This window comes from Hylobates moloch, unplaced genomic scaffold (assembly GCF_009828535.3).
Source record: "Hylobates moloch isolate HMO894 unplaced genomic scaffold, HMol_V3 SCAFFOLD_3, whole genome shotgun sequence".
NCBI classification, from domain to species: Eukaryota; Metazoa; Chordata; class Mammalia; order Primates; family Hylobatidae; genus Hylobates; species Hylobates moloch.
In genome coordinates, this window is record NW_026652278.1 from 13,734,636 (window position 1) to 13,758,236 (window position 23,601).

Below are 23,601 nucleotides of genomic sequence, written 5' to 3' on the forward strand. Positions count from 1 at the left end.
ATTTTTATATCTTTTGGCTTACAAAGTTGTTCCTTAGTATCAGTTACTGTATTTACTGATTTCATCTCTGTTAGTTGTTAACTATTTAACCCTAATGCCAGTGGAATAAAGATACCCTGATTTCTTTCCAAATAGTGAGCCAGAATCCCTGTATCAGGCAGACCATGTCTCAACATCTGCCAACACAGATGCCCCTGCTAAGGAAAGAGCTCCAGCTACCCAGAACCCTGCCACCTTGACCTTAGATGAACAGGCCACAGTTGTAGGACTCTATCCCTTGGGTATCAAGTGAGCTTTAGGAATACAGAAGAGGAAGGAAAAAACAAGAGTTAAAGCAGTCAGGAAGAGTCACATAGAAGAAGTGGCGCATCAGGCATAAGAACAGCAGCAAGAAAAATAATACAGTGGAAAAAAAAGTACAAGATTTGTTCTGGTATGTGTCCCATCAATGGAGAAACACATATCAAGTACTTGCCAGGAACCAGACACTGTATCACGTTAAGATGATACAAAAATAATGAAGCAAACAGTGTAGATAACAGAAGACCAGTAGGTACACTGGGGATATGAATTGATAATGCTGGAAAAGTAAACTCAGGCCAACTGTGGAAAAACTTGAATCAACAGTAATGAGCCTGGCCGGGCACGGTGGTTCACACATGTAATCCCAGCACTTTGGGAGGCCAAGGCAGGCGGATCGCAGGTCAGGAGTTCAAGACCAGCCTGACCAACATGGTGAAACCCCATCTCTACTAAAAATACAAAAATTAGCTGGGCATGGTGGTGCATGCCTGTAATTCCAGCTACTCAGGAGGCTAAGGCAGGAGAATCGCTTGAACCCAGGAGGCGGAGGTTGCAGTGAGCCGAGATCACGACACTGCACTCCAGCCTGGGTGACAGAGTGAGGCTTCATCTCAAAAAAAAAAAAAAGGAATGAGCCTGAGCTTCCTGGAGACCATGGCAAGCAGATAATAACATAAGTAAAACAAGATTACGGCCAGGGATTACATCACAAGGTTGATGTAACTAAGGAAACCTTACCCAAAAGTTAAATCGTGTTTTCAGTCGTTCAGAAGGTCCATCGTAACAGATACTTCTACATCAAGACCTAGTGAACACATAGATGTATCTAGGTACCAGAAACAGAAGTTTCATGAAATAGTATTTGAAAAGAGGTGGAGACTGGGAGTAAGAAACCCACTTGGGTTACTGCAAAAGTCTTGGCTTGAATGACATGAAAGGCATGGAAAAAAGAGCTTGAGAAAAAAAAAAAAAGAAAAAAATAACAACAAAAAAGATCAAAAAAAAAAAAAACAAAAGAAAAAGAAAAGAGAAGAGCTTAGGGAGTGAGCTGGTAGCGGGTGAAGAATCCACAGGAGGAGATGAACATGAAAGTCCTCAAAAGAAGCTATGTGGAGGATGGGGAGAGGGCAAATCAAAGATGACACTCACTGAGACACCTATTCTCTCCTGAGTGGGAAAGGATGAGGATATGAGTGAGAAGAGCAAGAGGGAGCATGGCAAAAAGGATAGGGTATACAGCAGCTAAAAGGAAGGGCTGATGAGAACCTCCTCATTCAATATCCTTTTCCATCTTTAGCATTGTGAACCATGTAAATGCCTCATCCAGTCAAGAAAATAAGATTTCAACTTTAAAAAAACTAGAAAAAAACTATAAAAACGTCTGTTGTGGTCTAATGACTAAAAACAATAATCACTAGTAGTCCAGAATGAAAACCAGTTAAACCCATAAGACTGAGTTCATGATGAGATGATCAAGAAGAAATCACTGGATTTAAGAACAAGAGGAGGGACTAGGCTCAGTGGCTCATGCCTGTAATCCCAGCATTTTAGGAGGCTGAGGCAGGAGGATTACTCGAGATCAGGGGTTTGAGACCAGCTTGAGCAACACAGCAAGATCCCCTGCCTCTACAAAATATTAACCAGGTGTGGCTGCTCGCACCTGTAGTCCCAGCTACTCAAGAGGCTGAGGCAGGAGGATCACTTGAGCACAGGAATTTGAGGCTGCGCAGTGAGCTGTGATGGTGCCACTGCACTCTAGCCTGGGGGACAGAGTGAGACTCCATCTCAAAAAAAACAAAAACACAAAAACAAGAAAGAGATAAGACGTTGAAGAAGGAAAAGAAGACAGATGACCAAAAAAAATGCTACAGGTATAAAAGTTAACCTTGGAAAGGAGATACTATTTTTTCTTCTAAGTCTGGAAGAAAAGATGAAAGGCTAAACATAGAAATGGAGAAGAGAAGCAGATGAGTGTATCCTATGCCCTTGACTCAGTAAAAACAGGAGTCAAAGTCGTCTTTGTTTTAGCAAGAGGAAGGACATGGGGCACTGGAGGCTAGGTGTGGGAAAGGAACTTGGAAAGTCAATTTGCAAGTGTTCTATGTGTGTTTGAAATGTATGTATATTTTTTAACTCAGTGTTGTCAAGAAAAAGGGGGGGAGTCAATCCATCAGTGGGTCATCAAATCAATTTCTTATAAAGAGATCAGCATTAATAGCACTAAAACAGAATAGAAGAGAAAACAAAAACCACAGTGTAAGGAGAAATATTTAATGAAACTTGTTTCTGGTACAACCTTGTGAATTATTTTGTTCAACTCCTCTACGTACTTGCTAATTTTTCTGACTGCTTCACCTGTTAGTTTTTGAAAGAGGTCTTACTTTTTAAAATCTCATGCTTTATTTTCTTCCTTATTTTTATATCGCTCAGGATTATTATATTTTCCTGGTGAACTGTTCCGCTTATCAGGACGTAATAACTGGTTGTATCTCAAATAATACTTTTTGCCCTAAAGTCTAGTTGGTATAACATTAATATTGTGAAAGAAACACATTAGGCATTAAAAAGGGATAAATATGAATATTGCTAACTACCTGTCCAACTCCCACAGCCTTGGGAATAAAGTCCAAATTCCTTGGAAAGGCTTGTGAGACACTGCATAGGCTAGTCCTGCCCATCCCCCTCCTGCCCCCCACCCCCAGCAACCTAGCCTTCAGTCATCCTGAACTATGTGCAGCCTGGGCCTGGAATGCGATGCCCCACACACTTCTGCCTGCCCTTCATTCCAGACTTAGAACAAGGGTCAGTCCTCTTCCCGGACACATTCTCCACTCCACCCACACCCAGCAGAGCTGACCAGATTCTCTCGTGTGGATCCCCTAAACCCTGTGCATATTCCCATCACGGCATCTTACTTTGGTTTAGTGCATGTCATTACTGACTTGCCTGTCTCCTTGACTGAACAGGAACTCATCAGGAAGAGGAAGCTCACTTAGACCTTGTCTCCTCGAGCTTCTGTTCTCCGTGCATGGTACACAGAAGGCTCCCAAATGGATGGGTAAACATACGATGTAGAAAGGGGAGGCAAGTTGAAATCAGATAATTTGCACAGAATCACGCTGGAAGGATTTACTACTTAAAGTGGCAAAAGTTAAAGTCATCACAGAATCAAGTTGGAAGGATTTACTACTTAAGGTGGCAAAAGTCAAATCATCTCATCTGGTCTACTTGAGACAAAGACATTAAGGCTGGCATAGGTAAAGTAACTGCCCAACACTGCACAGCTTGTTAATATCAAAACACTTTCCCACTCTCAGACTAGGGCTCTTTCTTTCTTTTTTTCTTGGCCAGATGGAGTTTCACTCTTGTCACCCAGGCTGGAGTGCAATGGCACGATCTCGGCTCACAGCAACCTCCACCTCCCGGGTTCAAGCAATTCTCTTGCCTTAGCTTCCCAAGTAGGTGGGAAAACAGGCCTGCGCCACCACGCCGGGCTAATTTTGTATTTTTAGTAGAGACGAGGTTTCACCATGTTGGTCAGACTGGTCTCAAACTCGCGACCTCAAGTAATCCACCCACCTGGGCCTCCCAAAGTGCTGGGATTACAGGCGTGAGCTACCGCACCCAGCCAGACCAGGGCTCTTTCTAACACCATAAGTTTTTCTACCAAATTCTCTCTGGTGCAATCCTCTCATGTTTGTATGGGGCTTTCAACTCACCGCCATCAACCCGGGTACTCCAAAATGCCTTTTTTTCTTGCCAAGTCCTATTGGTTGTATCTTCTCAATAACTGATGAATCTTTCACTTCTCTTGACCCCTACTGCTACTGTCCTTGCCCAGGGCCAACACCTTCACCATCTGGATCATTTAAAAAGCTGTTGTCGGGTGAGGCGCAGTGGCTCATGCCTGTAATCCCAGCACTTTGGGAGGCCAAGGCAGGTGGATCACAATGTCAGGAGTTCAAGACCAGCCTGGCCAAGATGGTGAAACCCTTTCTCTATTAAAAATACAAAAAAAATTAACCAGGCATGGTGGCGAGTGCCTGTAATCCCAGCTACTCGGGAAACTGAAGCAGAGAATTGCTTGAACCCGGGAGGCAGAGGTTGTAGTGAGCTGAGATGGCACCACTGCACTCCAGCCTGGACAACAGAGCAAGACTCCGTCTCAAAAAAAATAAATAAATAAGTAAGTAAAATAACAAATAAAAAGCTGTTGTCGGGCCGGGCGCGGTGGCTCATGCCTGTAAACCCAGCACTTTGGGAGACCAGAATGAGGCTGAAGAACTTGAGGTCAGGAATTCAAGACCAGCCTGGCCAACATGGTAAAACCCCATTTCTACTAAAAATACAAAAATTAGCCGGGCGTGGTGGCAAACACCTGTAATCCCAGCTACTTGGGAGCCCAAGGCGGGAGAATCGCTTGAACCTGGGAGGCGGAGGTTGCAGTGAGCTGAGATCTGACTAATGCACTCCAGCCTAGGCAACAGAGTGCGACTCCATCTCAAAAAAAATAAATAATGGCCAGGCACGGTGTGGCTCACGCCTGTAATTCGAGCACTTTGGGAGGCCGAGGTGGGTGGATCACCTGAGGTCAGGAATTTGAGACCAACCTGGCCAACATGGTGAAACCCTGTCTCTACTAAAAATACAAAAATTAGGCCGGGCGCGGTGGCTCACGCTTGTAATCCCAGCACTTTGGGAGGCCGAGGCGGGCGGATCACGAGGTCAGGAGATCGAGACCACGGTGAAACCCCGTCTCTACTAAAAATACAAAAAAAAATAGCCGGGCGTGGTGGCGGGCGCCTGTAGTCCCAGCTACTTGGAGGCTGAGGCAGGAGAATGGCGTGAACCCGGGAGGCGGAGCTTGCAGTGAGCCGAGATTGCGCCACTGCACTCCAGCCTGGGTGACAGAGCGAGACTCCGTCTCAAAAAAAAAAAAAAAAAAATACAAAAATTAGCCAGGCATGGTGGTGAGCACCTGTAATCCCAGCTACTTGGGAGGCTGACGCAGGAGAACGACTTGAGCCCAGGAGGTGCAGGTTGCAATGAGCCAAGATCACGCCACTGCACTCCAGCCTGGGTGATAAGAGCAAAACTACACCTCAAGAAAAAATAAAAATAAATAAATAAAAATAAAAAGCTGTTGTTGGCCTCCAACAGGCTGCTTAACACACAACAGACACTCAGATGTCTACGGAAGGCAAAGAAGACTCTAAATAGTTTGGTACTACTGGCCATGCAGAATAAGACAGGGAGCAGGAAGAATGAGGCTGAAGAACTAAACAGGAACCCACTCAGCAGGACAACAGGTAGTAAATTCAGGAGCCGCTTCCTCCAGCAGGACAGATTTGGATTTGAGATAGAACATAGGACAACTCTGTAGAGGATGAACATGAAGGGGCCTGAAGCCACAGAGCCAGGTGACAGGAAAGAATGTGCGAGGGTGACCTGGGGCTGACTGTAGAACTGGAAAGCTGGACAGAATTCAGCTACTTGGATGTGCTGTAGATGTAGTCTGCATTTGGTGTCCTGGGTGAAGAATCCTAGCTCTACTACAGTCTCTGAACCCCTCTCAGCTTCAGTTTCCTCCTTTGTAAACAGAATTCCATCTAACTTAGCCGGACACCTGTAGTCCCAGGTTTTCATGAGGATTATATGAAAAGTGCCCAGCATCTGTCACATAACAAATGTTAGCAACTTTCACATCAAGTTGAGAAATGTGTATGTATTTAAAATTCCAGGCTCCTACCATTCAGTAACCTCTCCATAATTTTTTTAAGGTCTTCATATGGCTTAAAAGAAAAAAGTATGGGGCTGGGCACAGGGGCTCACGCCTGTAATCCCAGCACTTTGGGAGGCCAAGGCAGGCGGATGATGAGGTCAGGAGTTTGAGACCAGCCTGGCCAACATGGTGAAACCCTGTCTCTACTAAAAACACAAAAATTAGCTGGGCGTGGTGGCAGGTGCCTGTAATCCCAGCTACTCGGAAGGCTGAGGCAAGAGAATCACTTGAAACCGGAAGGGGGAGGTTGCAGTGAGCTGAGATGGCTCCCCCTCGCCCACTTCAGCGTGGGCGAAAGAACGAAACTCCATCTCAAAAAAAAAGAAAAAAGTATGAAAGAAAAAATCCAACTTCAATATGTTTTTCAATTATTAAGCCTCATGGTAGAACCATAATTCCTGAAAGCCTTCTCAGAGTAAGAAATGCTTCACGGAAATATCTTAATGCCTAGATATGCCCCAGAATTCTATTTTCTCAGAATGGGAAACAGTGACCTGCAGCTCTGATACAGCATAAAACTAGGCATCCAGCATTCAGTCCCAACAACCAAATTCTGGTCCAAATGGTAAATCGAGCATGACTGCTGACTTCCTGCCCTGCCCCCACACCCGCTATATCCACAGGACAGAGGGAGAATCTAGAAAAGGCAGAATCTCAAGGGAGGTAAAAACATGCTTGGGAAAGACATGGATACTGGTAAACTCCAGTTCCATATGTGAATAAGTACGAGTTCCTAAGGCTGGGGAAACTAGAGAAGAACATAAATAGAAAGTGTAAATTTTAATGAGCAACAATACCTGACAAAATTTCAGTTATCCAATAGAAAATAGGGGGAAAATGGCAGGAGCAATAAAAATTAAGAAAAGCATAATAAATGGAAAACATAAATATAAGGTAGAAATAACTTCTAATACATTTATAGTTACAATAAATGTAAACAGTTTCAACTAACCAATGAAAAGACAGACTACTGGCTGTGTGTGGTAGCTTACACCTGTAAACCAACACTTCGGGAGGCTGAGACTGGCAGATTGCTTGAGCCCAGGAATTCAAGACCAGTCTGGGCAACATGGCAAAACACCATCTCTACAAAAAATACAAAAAATTAGCCAGGCACCTGTAGTTCCAGCCACCTAGCAGGCTAAAGTGGGAGGATCACCTGAGCCCAGGAGGTCAAGGATGCAGTGACCCATGATCACCCATGCCACCCACTGCACTCCAGCCTGGGTGGCAAATTAAGACCCTATCTCAAAAAAAATAAAGAAATAAATACAGACAGACTATTAAGTCTGAATCCCTCCATCAGTTTATTTAGTTCTATGGCTATTTATAGTTTACCACTATATACCTGCAGTCCAGCATAACAGGCACTCATTCAATAGTTATTGAACAACATTTAAAAAATAGGCATCAAATAATAAAAATAAATTTTTCCTACCAATTGCTTATTTTCATTGATGTGTAGTAAGAATACCATCTTAAGTTTTTATTGTTTTTGAAGTTAGCCCCAAAATATCAGTCTTTGCTATGCAGGCACTTTTATTTATGCATTTATTTTCTTCTTTTATACAAACCAGGAATGAGCTTGGATTTTTAATTTCAGGTGCTTTTAATAATAAAAGCATTTATCTTTCAATAAATATAATACATGATGAGAATATGGTTTCTCAAAATGAAAGACTCACCTAAAACTTCTGGGCAATTTTTTTTTCCCCTTGAGACAAGGTCTCACTCTGCTACCCAGACTGAAGTGCAGTAGCTTGATCATAACTCACTGCAGCCTCCAACTCCTGGACTCAATCAATCCTCTCACCTCAGCTTCCCAAGTAGCTGGGAATACAGGCACACGCCATGATGCCTAGCTAATTTTTTTTTTTTTTAGTAGAGATAAGGTCTATCTATATTGCCCAGGCTGGTCTCAAACTCCTGGACTCAAGTGATCCTCCCACGTCAGCCTCCCAAAATGCTGGGATTACAGGCATGAGCCACCTGGGCAATTTAAATTATCTTGAAATTTTTATATTATCTTGAAAACTCTAGCAGGTACACAAAACTTCTCATACTAATACAGAGATAAGAGACACAAGACAACAGAGGAAGGCCTGAAGCAGGAACTGTAACTGACACAAGAAGGGAGACTGTTGTGTCGTGTCGAGCTGCTCTGACTTTGCTGCCTGGTATAGCGCCTGGCATATAGCTGACACTTCAAAATGTGTGTGTGTGTGTGTGTGTGTGTGTGTGCGTGTGTGCATGTATTTAAAATCTGTGGCTCTTCACTAAAGAAATAAAACAAGTTAGCATTAAAGAGTCTGTCTGTACAGAGGACATGTATAGACAGTATTAGTCCAGGCATATGCAGCAAATGCCCTTAGTAGTAGATATCCTACTGACCATATTAATGGCTACTCTGGGGGCAAAAGGCACTGGAATGGCAGAGAAAACGGCCAGCAGGCTCATACTATCCTTCTGCAAAGAATAACCATGTAACTGATCTAATCCAACAAATGTATTGTTTTCTAATCTCTCCTTCAGAAGGTATACTCTAATGTGGCATACAAATTCAAAAAAACAAACATTTAAAATTCACAAATAAATTGTAAAATTTAAGATCATCAACGTTATCTATAAGGAAAAGAGTTGCTTACAAATTACAAAAGTATAGCATTTTTGAAATAATGCCAAATTTTAGTGAAGTAATAATGTAACATACACCCAAAGTCATAAATATTTGCAATAAACTCAATTGTTTGACCCATCAGGTCAACATTTCCACTCTTATTTCAGATCCATTTGGCAGTTCATGGCTTCTATTTTCATATGCCCTCCTCTTCCCGGTACACAGAAAACAAGTGATTAAGTACTGTGTGCCTGCACAGGGCATGAGTCACTCATTCCAAGATGGAAGAATGAAGGCACTCCCTCAGCCCAAGAACAAGCCTGGGTTTTAAAGCACAGCTGCTGAAGCCTACAGGCACTTTCACTGTGACTTAAAGAAAAAAAAAGGTATCAGGGTATGCATAAATAATCAGACCCATATTTCATTTCCTGCTAAAGACAAAGGATATTACTGCTCTAAAAAGACAATCACCAACACAAAATCAAACAGATAAGGAAAAGGGTTTTAGAATGAGAAACTAAAAGTTCCAATTGTTAGCTCATTTATGCTTTAATTCTCAGAATTTAATCAGGCCAGGAAAACAAGTTAAGGAATAATTTGATTCAGGTGCTATCTTATAAATGCAAAGTTTGATACACATTTCCTTGAACTCTCTAATGGTAATTATTCTCCAGCATTCCACAAGCTAAAGAACTAATCCAATTTAGAAGTTCTAGCAGCTGGTGATTTCCCAGTCTTCAATCTAACTCAGTGGTTATCAGTGCTGGCTGCTCATTATCATCATCTAGGAGCTTTATAACACTAATCCCTGAGCATCAGAGACGGTCTCAATTGGTTAGGGAGGGGCCCTGGAACAGGTATTCTTTAAATCTCCCCCTGGTGAGCCAGCTTGAGAATCACTGGTCTAAATGATCATAGGTCACTGGGAAGGACCTGTATTAGCAACTTGGTCTTATCAGGTCTGACTGAAAGATGATGCCTGTAGCACATACAACTTTAAACTCTCACGTAATAAAGTAATATAAACTGCATAAAGATCTCATAGGGAGGTGGCATAAAAGCTGGTCTAAACTAGCAGAAGGAAATACACTTCAAAAAGTAACCACAAGAATATTTAAAAGATTAGAGATACCACCTAGAAAAGAAACTTAATTTCCAGGCCAGGCACAGTGGCTCATGTCTGTAATTCCAGCACTTTGGGGGGCCCAGAGAGGAGGATCACTAGAGCCCAGGGGTTTGAGACCAGCCTGGACAACAAAGCAAGACTCTGTCTCTATAAAAAAATTTTTTTAAAAATTAGCCAGGTGTGGTGGTGCCCACCTGTAATCCTAGCTACTTAGGAGGCTGAGGCAGGAGGATCACCTGAGCCCAGGAGTTCGAGGCTGCAGTGAGCTATCCCACATTCCAGCCTGGGCGACAGAGCAAGACCCTGTCTCTAAAAAAATTAAAAATTTCTAGACATTTTTATTTAAAAAGGGATCTAATTACAGCACAGCAAGATGGCCACAAAGTTTTGATCATCATGAAGGAAATTAGAAATTGGTTCTTAAACTGTACAATATCCAAACACAAAATTGTTGATTCTCTATATGAAGCATAAAGTCCTGTCACATCCCAAGAAAAGACCCAAAGCAACTCAAATATATGAAGCATAAAGTCCTAACTGTCACATCCCAAGAAAAGACCCAAAGCAACTCAAAAAGGAACAGAGGACAACTAAACAAAACGACTTTCATGAAAGGTCCCACAATGTAACTAGGACATTTCAGTCTAGGAGGACCTGATGGAAATGAATACAACTATGAAAGGTATAGACTTAACTGTATACCACTTAATACCAGTACAGGAAAACTATGCATTTAAAAGTCATGGTTTGGGCTGGGTGCAGTGGCTCATGCCTGTAATCCAAGAGCTTTGGGAGGTTGAGGCAGGAGGACTGCTTGAGGCCAGGAGTTCCAGACTAATCTGGCCAACATAGTAAGACCCCGTCTCTACTATTTAAAAAAAAGAAAAGTCATGGTTTGGGAATGAAAAAGGAAGTACAGCTTAAATTACAACTTTCCAAACTCATTACCTTAAGAACCTGAGAGTAACAACCACCTGAAACAAAGATTAGATAAATCCTTGGATAATGCATTCATAATGCATCACCCAAGAAACATGTGTTGGCAATGTGTTGGGCTATACCCCAAACTAGTTTGATCAAACTAGTTTGATTTTCCAGTAGTCCAGTATTATCTGCAAATACATGAACGAATTCCATCATAAATCACAAGGACTAAAATTAGCAACAACAACCTTCTCTGCATAAGGGCCAGTTTGGAAAAAAAGATGTCTGTGGGTCCCATTTATTTTTGATCAGAAAGAAAACAAATTTAATGAATTCCACAGGCTTAAGAGTGAGATCCCTGCTTCACTGAATAAAATGAGTGAGAAATTTGCATGACTTTTTTAGGTGGCAAGAGAGGCAGTGTGCTCTAGTCTTCTGTTCTTTTTTTCTTTTATACTTTAAGTTTTAGGGTACATGTGCACAACGTGCAGGTTTGTTACATATGTATACATGTGCCATGTTGGTGTGCTGCATCCATTAACTTGTCATTTAGCATTGGGAATATCTTCCCTCCCCCAAATCCATTGTGTTCGCTTCTGTGTCCATGTGTTCGAGTGAGAACATGCAGTGTTTGGTTTTTTGTCCTTGTGATAGTTTGCTGAGAATGATGGTTTCCAGCTTCATCCATGTCCCTACAAAGGACATGAACTCATCATTTTTTATGGCTGCATAGTATTCCATGGTGTATATGTGCCACATTTTCTTAATCCAGTCTATCATTGTTGGACATTTGGGTTATATTCTCCCTTTAAACTTCCCTACAATCCCTTTGCTGTTTAAACTATAGAAGGTAGACCAGGGACTAGAATTATTTCAATTCATTCAATATAACTCTCACAGAAAACCTGCTATGGGCCAGGTGCTAGGGATCCAGCAATGAGTCTCGTCCTCTTTCTCCATGCCGGGGGGTGTTTAGACCAGGCAAGTGGGACAAGCAGGGACCTGAACCAACGCAGCCAGGTTCCCCAAAGACCAAGCTGTCAGTGCACCTTAGTTTCTGGCAGCTTCACGATCTACTCTAAAAAAAACTTGATACTACCTCTCCTCTAAAGCATGCCTTTGGCAAGCCCTGGCCTCTGCTGGTCAGGGCCTGGCGAAAACACAAGTGTCTAGGAACCAGTGATTCTACAAAGTTTCTCCCTTCTTTGAAGGTAGTTTTGCCCTACACGCTTCTCCATTTCACCTCTGCTGTGCATGCTCTGAAAGGATGTCTATGAAATTGGATCTAGGACTCTTGAAAAGCTACACTGAGAAAGGCTTCGGGTTGCTCATCACTGGAGGAAATAGTTCCCAATGAGTATACATATCAATGTTTCTGCTCAAAGATCTCCCCTGTATCTATTCCCTTCCCAAACTGCAGATGTTCCAAACACTTAAGAAGAGAAACCTGATCAACTGACCGTAGCTGGAAAAACTACTACTAGTCAATTCATTACATAACAACATTCCCTGTAACTATATGAATTTTGCAAGAAAGTTAGTGCAGGCATAGGGTAAACAAACCAGTTATCACCTTATTAGCCTTTTCTTTCAACATAGATCCTTCCTCAGTGTGCTTGCTTTGACGTTTGAGAGGCTATTTAATTCTCTATATAGGCTGCACTATAATGCTTAGGATAGCTAAAGATACATTTCAGCTATTACCCATGAAAATATAAATCCTATCACTTTGTAGTCAAGAAGGTAGAAAGGTTCATAAAACATTTTTGTCAATACTGAGGAAAACCTGGTTTTAGAGTCAAACACTGGGTTAGAGCATGGCTCTCCCTCTGTGAACCTGGGCAAATTACTTCTCTGTGCCTCAGTTTCCTCATCTGTAAAATGAGGATAATAATGAAACCCTCCTCCCAAGGTTTACTGTGGAGATGAAATGAAATAATACATGTAGAGGTCATGGAACAGTGTCTGGCTCAGAAAAGTGCTCAGTTGCAGCTGGGATTACAGGCCAGTTGCGGTGGCTCACACCTGTAATCCCAGCACTTTTGTGAGGCCGAGCCAGGCGGATCATCTGAGGTCAGGAGTTCAAGACCAACCTGGCCAATATGGCAAAACCCCGTCTCTACTAAAAATAGAAAAATTAGCCAGGCATGGTGGCAGTAGCCTGTAATCCCAGCTACTCAGGAGGCTGAGGCAGAGAGAACTGCTTGAACCCGGGAGGCAGAGGTTGCAGTGAGCCAAGATCATGCCATTGTACTCCAGCCCGGGCAACAGGAGAAAACTCCATCTCAAAAAAAAAAAAGAAAAAAGAAAAGTGCTCAAGAAATAAAAGTTGTTATTATTAGCTACTCTTAATCTCAGGTGATGATGTAGACAACAAAATACACACAAAAACCTCCCTCAATCTGTAAAACCTGATTCCAAAAATTGTCAGTCACCTTAGAAAGACTTTGTATTCTTGCCAGGAGTGGTGGCTCACACCTGCAATCCCAGCACTTTGGGAGGCTGAGGCAGGCAGAACGCCTGAGCTCAGAAGTTCGAGACCAGCGTGGGCAATGTGGCGAAACCCTGTCTCTACTAGAAATATAAAAAATTACCTGGGCATGGTGGCAGGCACCTGTAGTCCCAGCTACTCAGGAGGCTGCGGCACAAGAATCGCTTGAACCCTGGAGGCCGAGGTTGCAGTGGGCCAAGATCATGCCACCACACTCCAGCCTAGGCAACAGAATGAGACTGTCTACGCTTTTAAAAAAAAAAAAAAAAAAAAAAAAAACCACCTGTCTTCTTTTATTTAAGCCAAAAATGGGTGCGGTGAAAACTTTGTAAAGATAAATCTTTTCTACCGTTAAATGGGAAATAAATGTACAGTCATACAAATATGTACATGCATAAAAATAAACATACAGATCTATTCAACCCAACTGTTAGCCTGTCAGCAATATAAAATATGGAGTAAAAAGTAGTACAAGATATAAAACTAGTAACCCATTATAAAAACTGAAGACTAAATACACCAGGAAAAAATCTGGTTATTCAACAACAAAAATGATCAGAAAGATTTTGTAAACCATTTAATATGTAATTTAAAGTGCCCTATTAAATTCTGTCATGGTAATTTGCAAATTTTTAGTAAACACAATTTTTTTTTTCTGAGACAGTCTCACTCTGTTGACCAGGCTGGAGTACAGTGGCGCCATCTCAGCTCACTGCAACCTCTGCCTCCCGGGTTCAAGCGATTCTTGTGCCTCAGCCTCCTGAGTAGTTGGGATTACAGGCGCCCGCCACCACACCCAGCTAATTTTTGTATTTTCAGTAGAGACGGGGTTTTACCATGTTGGCCAGGCTGGTCTTGAACTCCTGACCTCAAGCGATCCATCCATCTCGGCCTTCCAAAGTGCTGGGATTACAGGCGTGAGCCACCATGCCTAGCCACAAACATAATTTTTTAACAAGATAAAGTTCAAAATCCTTTTTTTTTTTAAAGTAAATACCAAATGCCACAAAACTCCAAATAAACAGAATCATTTCACAAAAATGATTCCTCAAAAAAAAATGCCAGGTGGATTTCAATTCCATAATTATGATTTCTCATTCAAAAAAGTTGACCTCATATGACATAGTAAAAATAATTTCATTATCCAAAATCAACTCTAAGAAGAACATGAAAATTTTTTAATGTTTCTGTGAATTCTAATACCTAGTATCCCTCAAAAAATTGTTCAGGCTGGCGCGGTGGCTCACGCCTGTAATCCCAGCACTTTGGGAGGCCAAGGCGGTCGGATCACGAGGTCAAGAGATTGAGAGCATCCTGGCCAACATGGTGAAACACCATCTCTACTAAAAATACAAAAAATTAGCCAGGCGTGGTGGCGCATGCCTGTAGTACCAGCTACTCGGGAGGCTGAGGCAGCAGAATTTCTTGAACCCGGGAGGCAGAGGTTGCAGTGAGCCAAGATCACACCACTGCACTCCAGCCTGGCAACAGAGTGAGACTCCATCTCAAAAAAAAAAAAAAAAAAGTTCACTGGGATTCATCACTTAGAGTATTACCTTTCCATATATAGTTTATATGTTTATGAATGTTATGTGTATGACAGATGCTTTGAGATCTCTTCTTGGTCGCTCAATCTCAGAACAGAATGTGAATTATTATATAATTTACACACAGCTATAAATTATATAATACTGTCATATCAGACAAAGCCACAAGGACTAGAGGAAGCAATTTTAAGACCAAAGAGATAAGACCATATCAGCATTCCCCCAAAGTGGATTGTATTATATTTCTTCTTGAATCTTTAAATTACAATTCTTATCCTGAGATATTAGACTCTACTCTCAGAAGATTACTGAATGTTTACACAGTGCTTTATCATTTTCCCTGTAGAAAATAAAATAACCAGGCCAGGCATGGTGGCTTACGCCTGTAATACCAGGACTTCAGGAGGCCGGGGCAGGTGGGTCACCTGAGGTCAGGAGTTCGAGACCAGCCTGGCCAACATGGCAAAACCCTGTCTCTGGTAAAAATACAAAAACTTGCCAGGTGTGGTGACAGGTGCTTATAATCCCAGCTACTCAGGAGGCTGAGGCAGGAGAATCACTTGAACCTGGCAGGCAGAGGTTGCAGTGAGCCGAGATCACACCATTGCACTCCAGCCTGGGCAACAAGAGCAAAACTCCGTCTCAACGAAAAAAAAAAAAGAAAAAGAAATAAAGAAAAAAAAGAAAAGAAAAGAAAAGAATCGAAATATTTTTCTCTGGTAGTCATTATCTTACAATAGACATAAGCATCTATCAAAAAACAGTGCTATATATGAATACAGATTACTCACTACCCTTAAAAAAATTAGAAACACCAAAAAAAAAAAAAAACTTGGTTTTTTAGCTAGGACAAAAAAAATGAAAAAGTTTAAATAATGTTAAAGAGAAAAGTAAGGAATACTACCAAAAAGATATTTTAAAAGCCCAGTGTGGTGGCTCATGCCCGTAATTCCAGCACTTTGGGAGGCCAAGGTGGGAGGATCACTTGAGTCCAGGAGGCCAAGATCAGCCTGAGCCATACAGTGAGACTCCATGTCTACCAAAAAAAAAAAAAATTAGCTAGGCATGGTAGCACACAACTGTAGTCCCAGCTACCTGGGGGACTGAGGTGGGAGGAATAGCTTGACCCCGAGAGGTAGGGGCTACAGCAAGCCATGATCACGCCACTGCACTCCAGCCTGGGTGACAGAGCAAGACTCCGTCTCAGAAAAAAAACAAAAAGAAAAAAAAGATAATGAGATAATGCTACATCAGATAGAAATATAACACAAGTGCAGGTGTACCTTGCCTCGTATTTCCTCATCCAAATGGACAGAGATTTTCCACTCCAATTAAAATACATTCAAAACAGCCCTAAAAAGAGGCCGGGCACAGTGGGTCAAGCCTGTAATCCCAGTACTTTGGCGGGCTGACGTGGGCGGATCACCTGAGGTCAGGGGTTTGAGACTAGCCTGGCCAACATGGCAAAACCCTGTCTCTATCAAAAACTACAAAAATTAGCTGGGTGAGGTGGCACACACCTGTAGTCCCAGCTACTCGGGAGTCTGAGACAGGAGAATCGCTTGAACCGGGCAGGCGGAGGTTGCAGTGAGCCGAGATCACGCCACCGCACTCCAGCCTGGGCAACAGAGCAAGACTCTGTCCACCGCCTGCCCCACCCCTTCCCCCTCCCCCAAAAAAACAGGCCTAAAAAGAGCAACAAACATAATACAACATCTTATTTTTAAGGCAATGATATTACTGAGAGAGAACTTAGACTTAACTTTAATTCAGCTCAACTCAAACAAAAACGCCTTCTGTGTCCTAAGTACTCTAAAGCCTAGAGACACCAAGATGAGGAGTAAATACAGCCTTTGACTTGGGGAACACACCGTAACTTCTCACTGGGGAAGAAGTAGGCAAACGTTTATTATGATGATGCATAAGGGTTAGAATTGAAGTGTCCACTAAGTGTAGAAAATGCCTGGAAACACAATAAAGGTGGCCAATAATTCTGCCCCAAGGATGAGGGGTAGCATCTGAGCTGGGTCTTACAGAATGAACTAGGTAGGAAAAGGGGTTGACAGTAACAAACATTCCAGGCTAAATAAATATTTTAATCTTAAATATCATCATTACTTATCCTTCTGATGTCTCTAGAAAAAGGAAAACTCTTGTTTCAGGTTGTTGTTCAATAGCCACGAATGTAAAACCCACAATGCCCACAAGCTTTTTTGAGCTTATAATACTGCCCTTTCAAAAAAGAAAAGACTTAGTCAGTAACCTATTCAGCTAAATAACCAGTAGGAAACAATGAAAGATTTTAAATGCTGTCACTACAAACAGCAGCAAAACTTGCCATAAAAGCAGAGGGGAAAAGTCCAATAAAATAAAGAGAATTTTAAATGATTCCATATATAGAAAAAGATCTGAAAAGCACTTATTCAATTAAAATGCCATTCTTAAATAGCCATTAGTTAGAAAGGATCTTCAATCCTGGACAGGATAAACTATGGGAAAATCAAGTGCATGGGATTCTTTATTCCCTGGCTATCCTGAACACCTTAAGATCAAAACTGGCTGTTACTTCTGAAACATGGCCTCTTCCTTCCTCTAGACACTTGGTCTACTTGGTCTGTGGCCCGCTATATTCTAAAAAGTATGCTAATCTCAAGTGCAAAGGCTATAGCTACTTTCCTCCCCAAAAAAAGTTTTAAATTTGCCTTCTGACATGGACTTTGAACAAACAGTAATCCAAACTGCATGGCTTCATCCAAGAATCTAGGCGCAGGTTAGCCTTTATAGTTCAAGAAACTGGGGTGTAGAAAAGTTTGTTGTCAGATGAGTTGGAGACGATCTTAAGTCCCATCCAACTCTAATAGTCTAAGCTTTTAGAATCCAAGGAGTTGACTCTTTTGACAACCTAGGAATTTTGAAATCTGCTTTACTTCAAGCTGTACTGAAGCCTTACCCAAATTTGAGGGAGTGAAAGGAGGGAAGGGGAGAAAGCCAGGCAAACGGTCAAATCAGAGAAGAGAATGACAGAAGACTGGCCAAAATTAGTCTATCTACAACGACTCTATCCCAAGATCATCAAGAACTTTATCTGGGCCAAGGAGTTTATCCTCCATTCTGAAAAGAGGAAATAAAACGTAATAGCAAGAAAATATAGACAGAGCCTGAGAAAAAAATAAGTTATCCTTCACTGCTCTGGCAAAGCAACTAGTAGGCCTTTCTAAGAAAGCAGTGGGGCCTGCCCAAAAGTGTTCTGGAGGTCACAGAACTGCCCTGTGTCAGTGTCTCAACTCTAGGCTGTGACCCCGAACGAGTTACTAATAACCTCTCACTCCTTTCTCCTCACCTGAAAAAGAGGATCCAACACGTGTCCTGTAAGGTTGCTGTGGGGACTGGAAATAACATATTAAAGGGCCTATCCTTAAAAACCATCCTATAAGTGGTACCACGCTGTGATCTGAAAAGCTCATCTGAACCTTTTATCCTTTTCAATTCATATCATGTAATCCTTCTGTCTAGACTGCACATAAGAATTACAAGTAAGTCTGAAAAGCTCTGGCTCCTTCCTTAAAGAACTCTATCCTCTCACTTTTCCTGAAGTGGAAGAATCTCTGAGTGATTGAGGAAAGGATTGGCAAGCCAAAAGGGGCAGGTGCCACCCAGCCCCATCTTACAAGAAACTGGACTGTCAGCGCTCTGAGGGCAGGGATTGCTCTGTTTAAACCACGACTGCACACACATTTTCCTAAAGCAAGCTAATTGTAGACTTAAGCCTCTCCGAACAGCTTACATGACATCCAAACATGGACCCACAATACATTTTGTGTCGCGCAACATCAAGTCACACAAAAATCTCAAAATTATACATTACAATACAGTTTAATTGTGCTGTGGTATTAAAGTCAAAGACAAAGGCTTTGAACCGAGTGCCTATGAGATAACCACAGTGAAGTCACACCTTTAATAATAAGGGACCAAGAACACACGGGAATGGCAACAGGGAGTGAGTGTCCAGCAGAGCCCTCGACGGAACTGGAGCAACCGCTCCAGATCGGAATTCGAACTCAGAACTTCTGGCGAAAGCCAAGTAAGAACCACTCCAAGGAGGAAGAGGCCTTTACGGCCAGGTGCACCTTGCTGGAACTTTCTGCCGGAGGGGACCCCCTCCCCTCGGCCTGGGCCCCAAGCCCGAAGGGCGGCCGCGCGACGCGGTGGGAGGGACGAGGGTCGCCAGCCCCTTCTGCTCCGCACTGGGGTAGGGGCTCGGCGCTGCCCTCGGAGAAAGGCCAGGCTCCTTCCAGTCAGGGAATAATGACAGCTCGCGCGCTCGCAGCCCGCCCCGCCCCGCCTCGCCAGGCCCGCAGGCGGCTCCTCCCGCCCGGCTGAGGGGTCCGACGGCGCCCCCTCCTCTCCCCGCCCTGGCCCGGGGTGCCCCCCGCCCGCACCGCCAGCCTCACCGGGCCGGAGCTGGAGGCCGCCGTCGCGGCGGCTGCACCACAGCGCGCGCTCGCCCTGCTGCAGGATGTAGTGGTCCTTGGCTTGGAAGAGCTCCATGCCGGCCCCGCGCGCCCAGGGAGGCGGCGGCCCGCGGGCGGCGCACGGGGCGTCCTAGTCGGTCGCGGCGGCCAGAGCCCGCGCCTCGGGGAGCGGCCGGGTAGGAACCGCGCCGAGAAGCAGCGGCAGAGGGAACGCCCCGGGGGACCCGACCGGTAGGAGGAGAACGCGCCCCGGCAGCAGCTGCGGCGGCGGCTGCGGCGGCCGTAGAGGCCTCTCCCCCCCGGCTCCTCCCCTTCCCTGGCTCCGCCCCGGGCCCGGCTCCACCCCCTCCGCTGGCTCCTCTCCCCGAGAGCCCGGCTCCGCCCCTCAGCCTCCTCCTCCTTTCAGCTCCCTCCCGCTTCCTGCCCTTTCCTCCGCCTTCTCCCGGGTGTCTCCTCCCAGCTCTTCGCCTCGGGTCTTTCCTCCTCCCTCTCGTCCTTCCGCCCACCCCTCCCGCTCTTGTCCAGGCCCCTCCCCCGGTGCGCCCGCCTTCCTGTCGTGGTCACCGGTGGCAGCTCGGGAGTTCGGCCGAGTCGGGCTGGGCTGACCGCTTCCTTCCGCGCGGCCTTGCGGACAGGCGCCCACCGCTGGGGCCTCCCCTCCGTGCCGGGAGGCGCTCACGCTTCACCAGGCCCTCTAAAGCCAGGTCAAGTCCTGAATCCAGCCCCACACCCGCTCTCCCGGGGCGGTGCGGGGTACGTTTCCCGTGGGCCTGCGCTGCCTGCCCCTACCGAAACCAGGCGAGACCCCCGGGTCTGGCTACAGGGGTTCATCCCCAGCCAGGCCCACGGCCAAGCGGAGGCGTCTTCTGTTTTCGTATTTCCTATTAGAAGTTTGACAACTGGAGGCATTCAATAAATGCACATCAACGAGGGAAAGCATGTAACGATAGAAAACACACAAGCATTAGCAGCACGGGGCTAAAGAGCGAGGAGGAAGGGAGGAATGTACAGGTGCTGCTGTGTCCCGAATTAAGTAAGGCGTATTGGAGAAGACTTCACAAATGGAGCCAGTTAATGAAGCAAGCGGAAGGAATATCGTTTGGCGAGGATAAAATGAATGGAGAACCTCTCGGGGAAGGAGTCTCCCCCAAACATCCTTGAGCTCAGTCTGTCTTGAAAAACCATTTGATATCCTGAACAGAATGGGTCTGGGGAATGAGGCCCCCACTTCTGGGGCCAGTTCGAGGACTATCTAGCTGTGTGATCTTGGGGAAGTCTCTTGGTCTCAGATGGTGGTTGAACTAATGACCTTTTATTACACCCCCAGTTCTATAAATCACTGAGTCTTTCTACGCCTGACTCCTTGCCTTCTCTAATGCCTGAATCGGAAATAAGAGAAAAAGACAAGAGAAGTAGGAGATGAGAGAAATAAGGCGATTTTTTTTTTTTGAGTTTAAGAGCGGAAGTTTATATGCAAAAGAAAAGGGAGAACTTTTTTGCGAGAGAGGAGTGCCCGAATGGGACTTCTCAGAAGGCAGTACTTTTAACCTGCTCAAGTAAAAGTGAGAGGGTACAAAAGCAGGAAGGAGTTCCACATGACTAATTATTCCAGCCCACAGTGTTGAATTTCTATAGCACAGAAAGTCCAATGATAACAAAGCGTCCTGGAATCTTTTCTAAGTACCATGCCTCTGTGCTGTCCAGACACCTCAACATAAAGGTCGAGGGAGGTGGTTACTCTATCAAATCTTTGTGATGTGATTTGGAGAAAGAAGGTAATGAAGCTATAAGAAGCTTTAGTGGAACCATTGGTTTCAGATTGATTGTTGAATTCAGCCATATGTTGACTTAGCAAAAATGAGAATGATAAAATTCTATGAAGACATTGTATCCTGCAAATTATTTCATTATTGTTTTATGAATTACGTTGCCAGATGTGAAGAAAACAATACTGTTGTAACTGTTTTAAAACAATTAATTAGTTCATTGAAACTTTTCCTGATGTTTTAGATCAGTAGTTCCAACCCTGGCTGCCTATTAGAATCACCTGGGGAATTTTTCAAACCTATCAATGCTTGGACCTTAGACCAATTAAATCAGAATTTAATTGGGGTGGGGCTGCGGCATCAGTTTATTTTTTCTAAGCTCCCCAGATGACTTTAATATGCAGTCAGGCTTGAACACCACTATTTTAAGTGAAATTAATTAGTAAAATCTGCCTGACGGCAGCTTGGAAAAAAACAGCAGTCAGTCATTAACTAATGCCATCATATGGGCTTGGTTACCTGTAAATCCAGCAAAGTCTTTAGGAGAGAGGAAAACATGGAGGGGAGATGCTTCTGTAATCTATCTGACCCCAATGCACACTGCTGTCTCCCTCAGGCTCCAAACGCATGCTGTGGGGTAGGCCCAGCTCTAGCCTGGCTGAGCAGAGTGAAAAGAGCACATGTTTTCTGTCCCTGGTAGATGTCACATCCCCAATCTACTGCCACCGTTGCCTTGCCTTGTTTCTGCTATGAGCTTCCTGAACCTTGGCCCCTGCAGCCTCTCCACTCCCTGGCTGGCCTATCCTCAGCCTGTGGCTAACTTGCCAGCCTCATCACCCTCTTCCAGCTTCCTAATTCAAGGTCCTCCTGCCCCAATGCCACCCAAGTTTTAGTGGAAAATTCACATGATGCTGCTCTCCTTTTTAAACACGGATGACCATCATACATATTATATATCTTCTTTTACATGTATGGCATATGTATGCTAATTTAAGTATAATCACTAAGGAGTTTGGTTCTAACCAGTTCTGTGTGATCTTGGTCAGTTCACTCAATCTCTTTTGGTCTCAGTGTCCTTATTTATGAAAAGAGATGATCATTAAGTGTTCCCTTCCAGTGCTGAAATCAATGTGAGAAAATGCGTCCACGTAGTTAAACCTACACAAATAATGATGGTAAATAAGCCACCTCTGATGATCGATTTAGCCCTTCAATATCTGAGATCTTTGGATTAGATTTTGGTATCCTCTGGTGAGATCTGACTTCAACATCATCTCCTGTCTTCTACTTGTCCATAGTCTTGTTTGTTGTCTATGATAACTTTCTTCAGTCTTGCCTTTGAGAAATCTCCCAAAAGAAGAGATTTATGTTTATATAAATATATTCCCCCCTCCCCCTGCCTGCCTGGAGGCTGCTAATGTTGCAGGTCAGCAGTCCAGGTGGCTTAACTTTTTTTTTTTTTTGAGATGGAATTTCACTCTTGTTACCCAAGCTGGAGTGCAATGGCGCGATCTCGGTTCACTGCAACCTCCACCTCCCGAGTTCAAGTGATTCTCCTGCCTTAGCCTCCCGAGTAGCTGGGATTACAGGTACAGGCCACCACGCCCAGCTAATTTTTTGTATTTTTAGTAGAAACGGAGTTTTGCCATGTTAGCCAGGCTGGTCTTGAACTCCGACCTCGTGATCCACCTGCCTCGGCCTCCCAAAGTGCCAAGATTGCAGGCATGACAGGTGGCTTAACTTCAGGGTTAAGGGCCCAAAACACTCACAAAGCTGTGATGGTGAATTTTATGTGTCAACATGACTAGGCTAAGAGCTGCCCAGAAAGCTGCTAAAACATTATTTCTGGGTGTGTGTGTGTGAGGGTGTTTCTGGAAGAGATTAGCGTTTGAATTGGTAGACTAAGTAAAGAAGACTGCCCTCACCGATATGGTGGTCATCCAATCCCTAAGGACAAGAATAGAACAAAAAGGTGGAAGAAAAACAAATGTGTTCCCTGTTGAACCAGGTCATTCATCTCTCCTGCCTGCAAATATCTGAGCAGATATAGTTCTGGGCTCTCAGACCCAGATTGACCTCCCTGGTTCTTAGGCCTTTAGGTTTGGACTGGAACTATACCACAGGCTTTCCTGGTTCTCCAGCTTGCAGAAGGTAGACTGGGACTTCTCAACCTCCATAATCTCATGAGCCAATCCCTCATCATACATTTTCTTCTATATATGAATATATATTCTATTGTTTCTGTTTCTCTGGAGAAACATGAGGGCAGAATACAATTGACTGCTTTCCCAAAATTTGTATGTTAAAATCCTAACCTGCAAGGTGATAGTATTAGGAGAGAGGCCTTTGGAAAGTAATTAGCTCATTAAAGCACTTACAAGAGACCCCAGCAATTATGAAATTATCACTGAACAAGGCTAATTATCTTTTCTGCAAGGAGGGAGGAGAAATATTGATGCAGAAAAGACATTCTCTCTCTCTCTTGCACACGCGCACACACACACACACACACACACACAAATAATTACGGCTGGTTTAATAAAAAAAAATTTTTGTTTTTTGAGATGGAGTTT

General features: G+C 43.9%; 1 protein-coding gene across 2 annotated transcripts in view; it reads right to left on the reverse strand.

Moving 5' to 3' along the window:
• INPP5F (inositol polyphosphate-5-phosphatase F) overlaps positions 1-19,557 on the reverse strand; it is a 104,056-nt gene extending 84,499 nt beyond the window's left edge. The window contains exon 1 of one of the 2 annotated variants that reach the window (XM_032176351.2): positions 19,242-19,557. In XM_032176351.2, coding sequence (XP_032032242.1) covers positions 19,242-19,338 — 97 coding nt within the window. In that variant the 5' untranslated portion in view covers positions 19,339-19,557. The remainder of the gene's footprint in view (positions 1-19,241) is intronic. The other variant, XM_032176352.2, reaches the window with a different exon arrangement.
• Between the last annotated feature and the right edge of the window lie 4,044 nt (positions 19,558-23,601).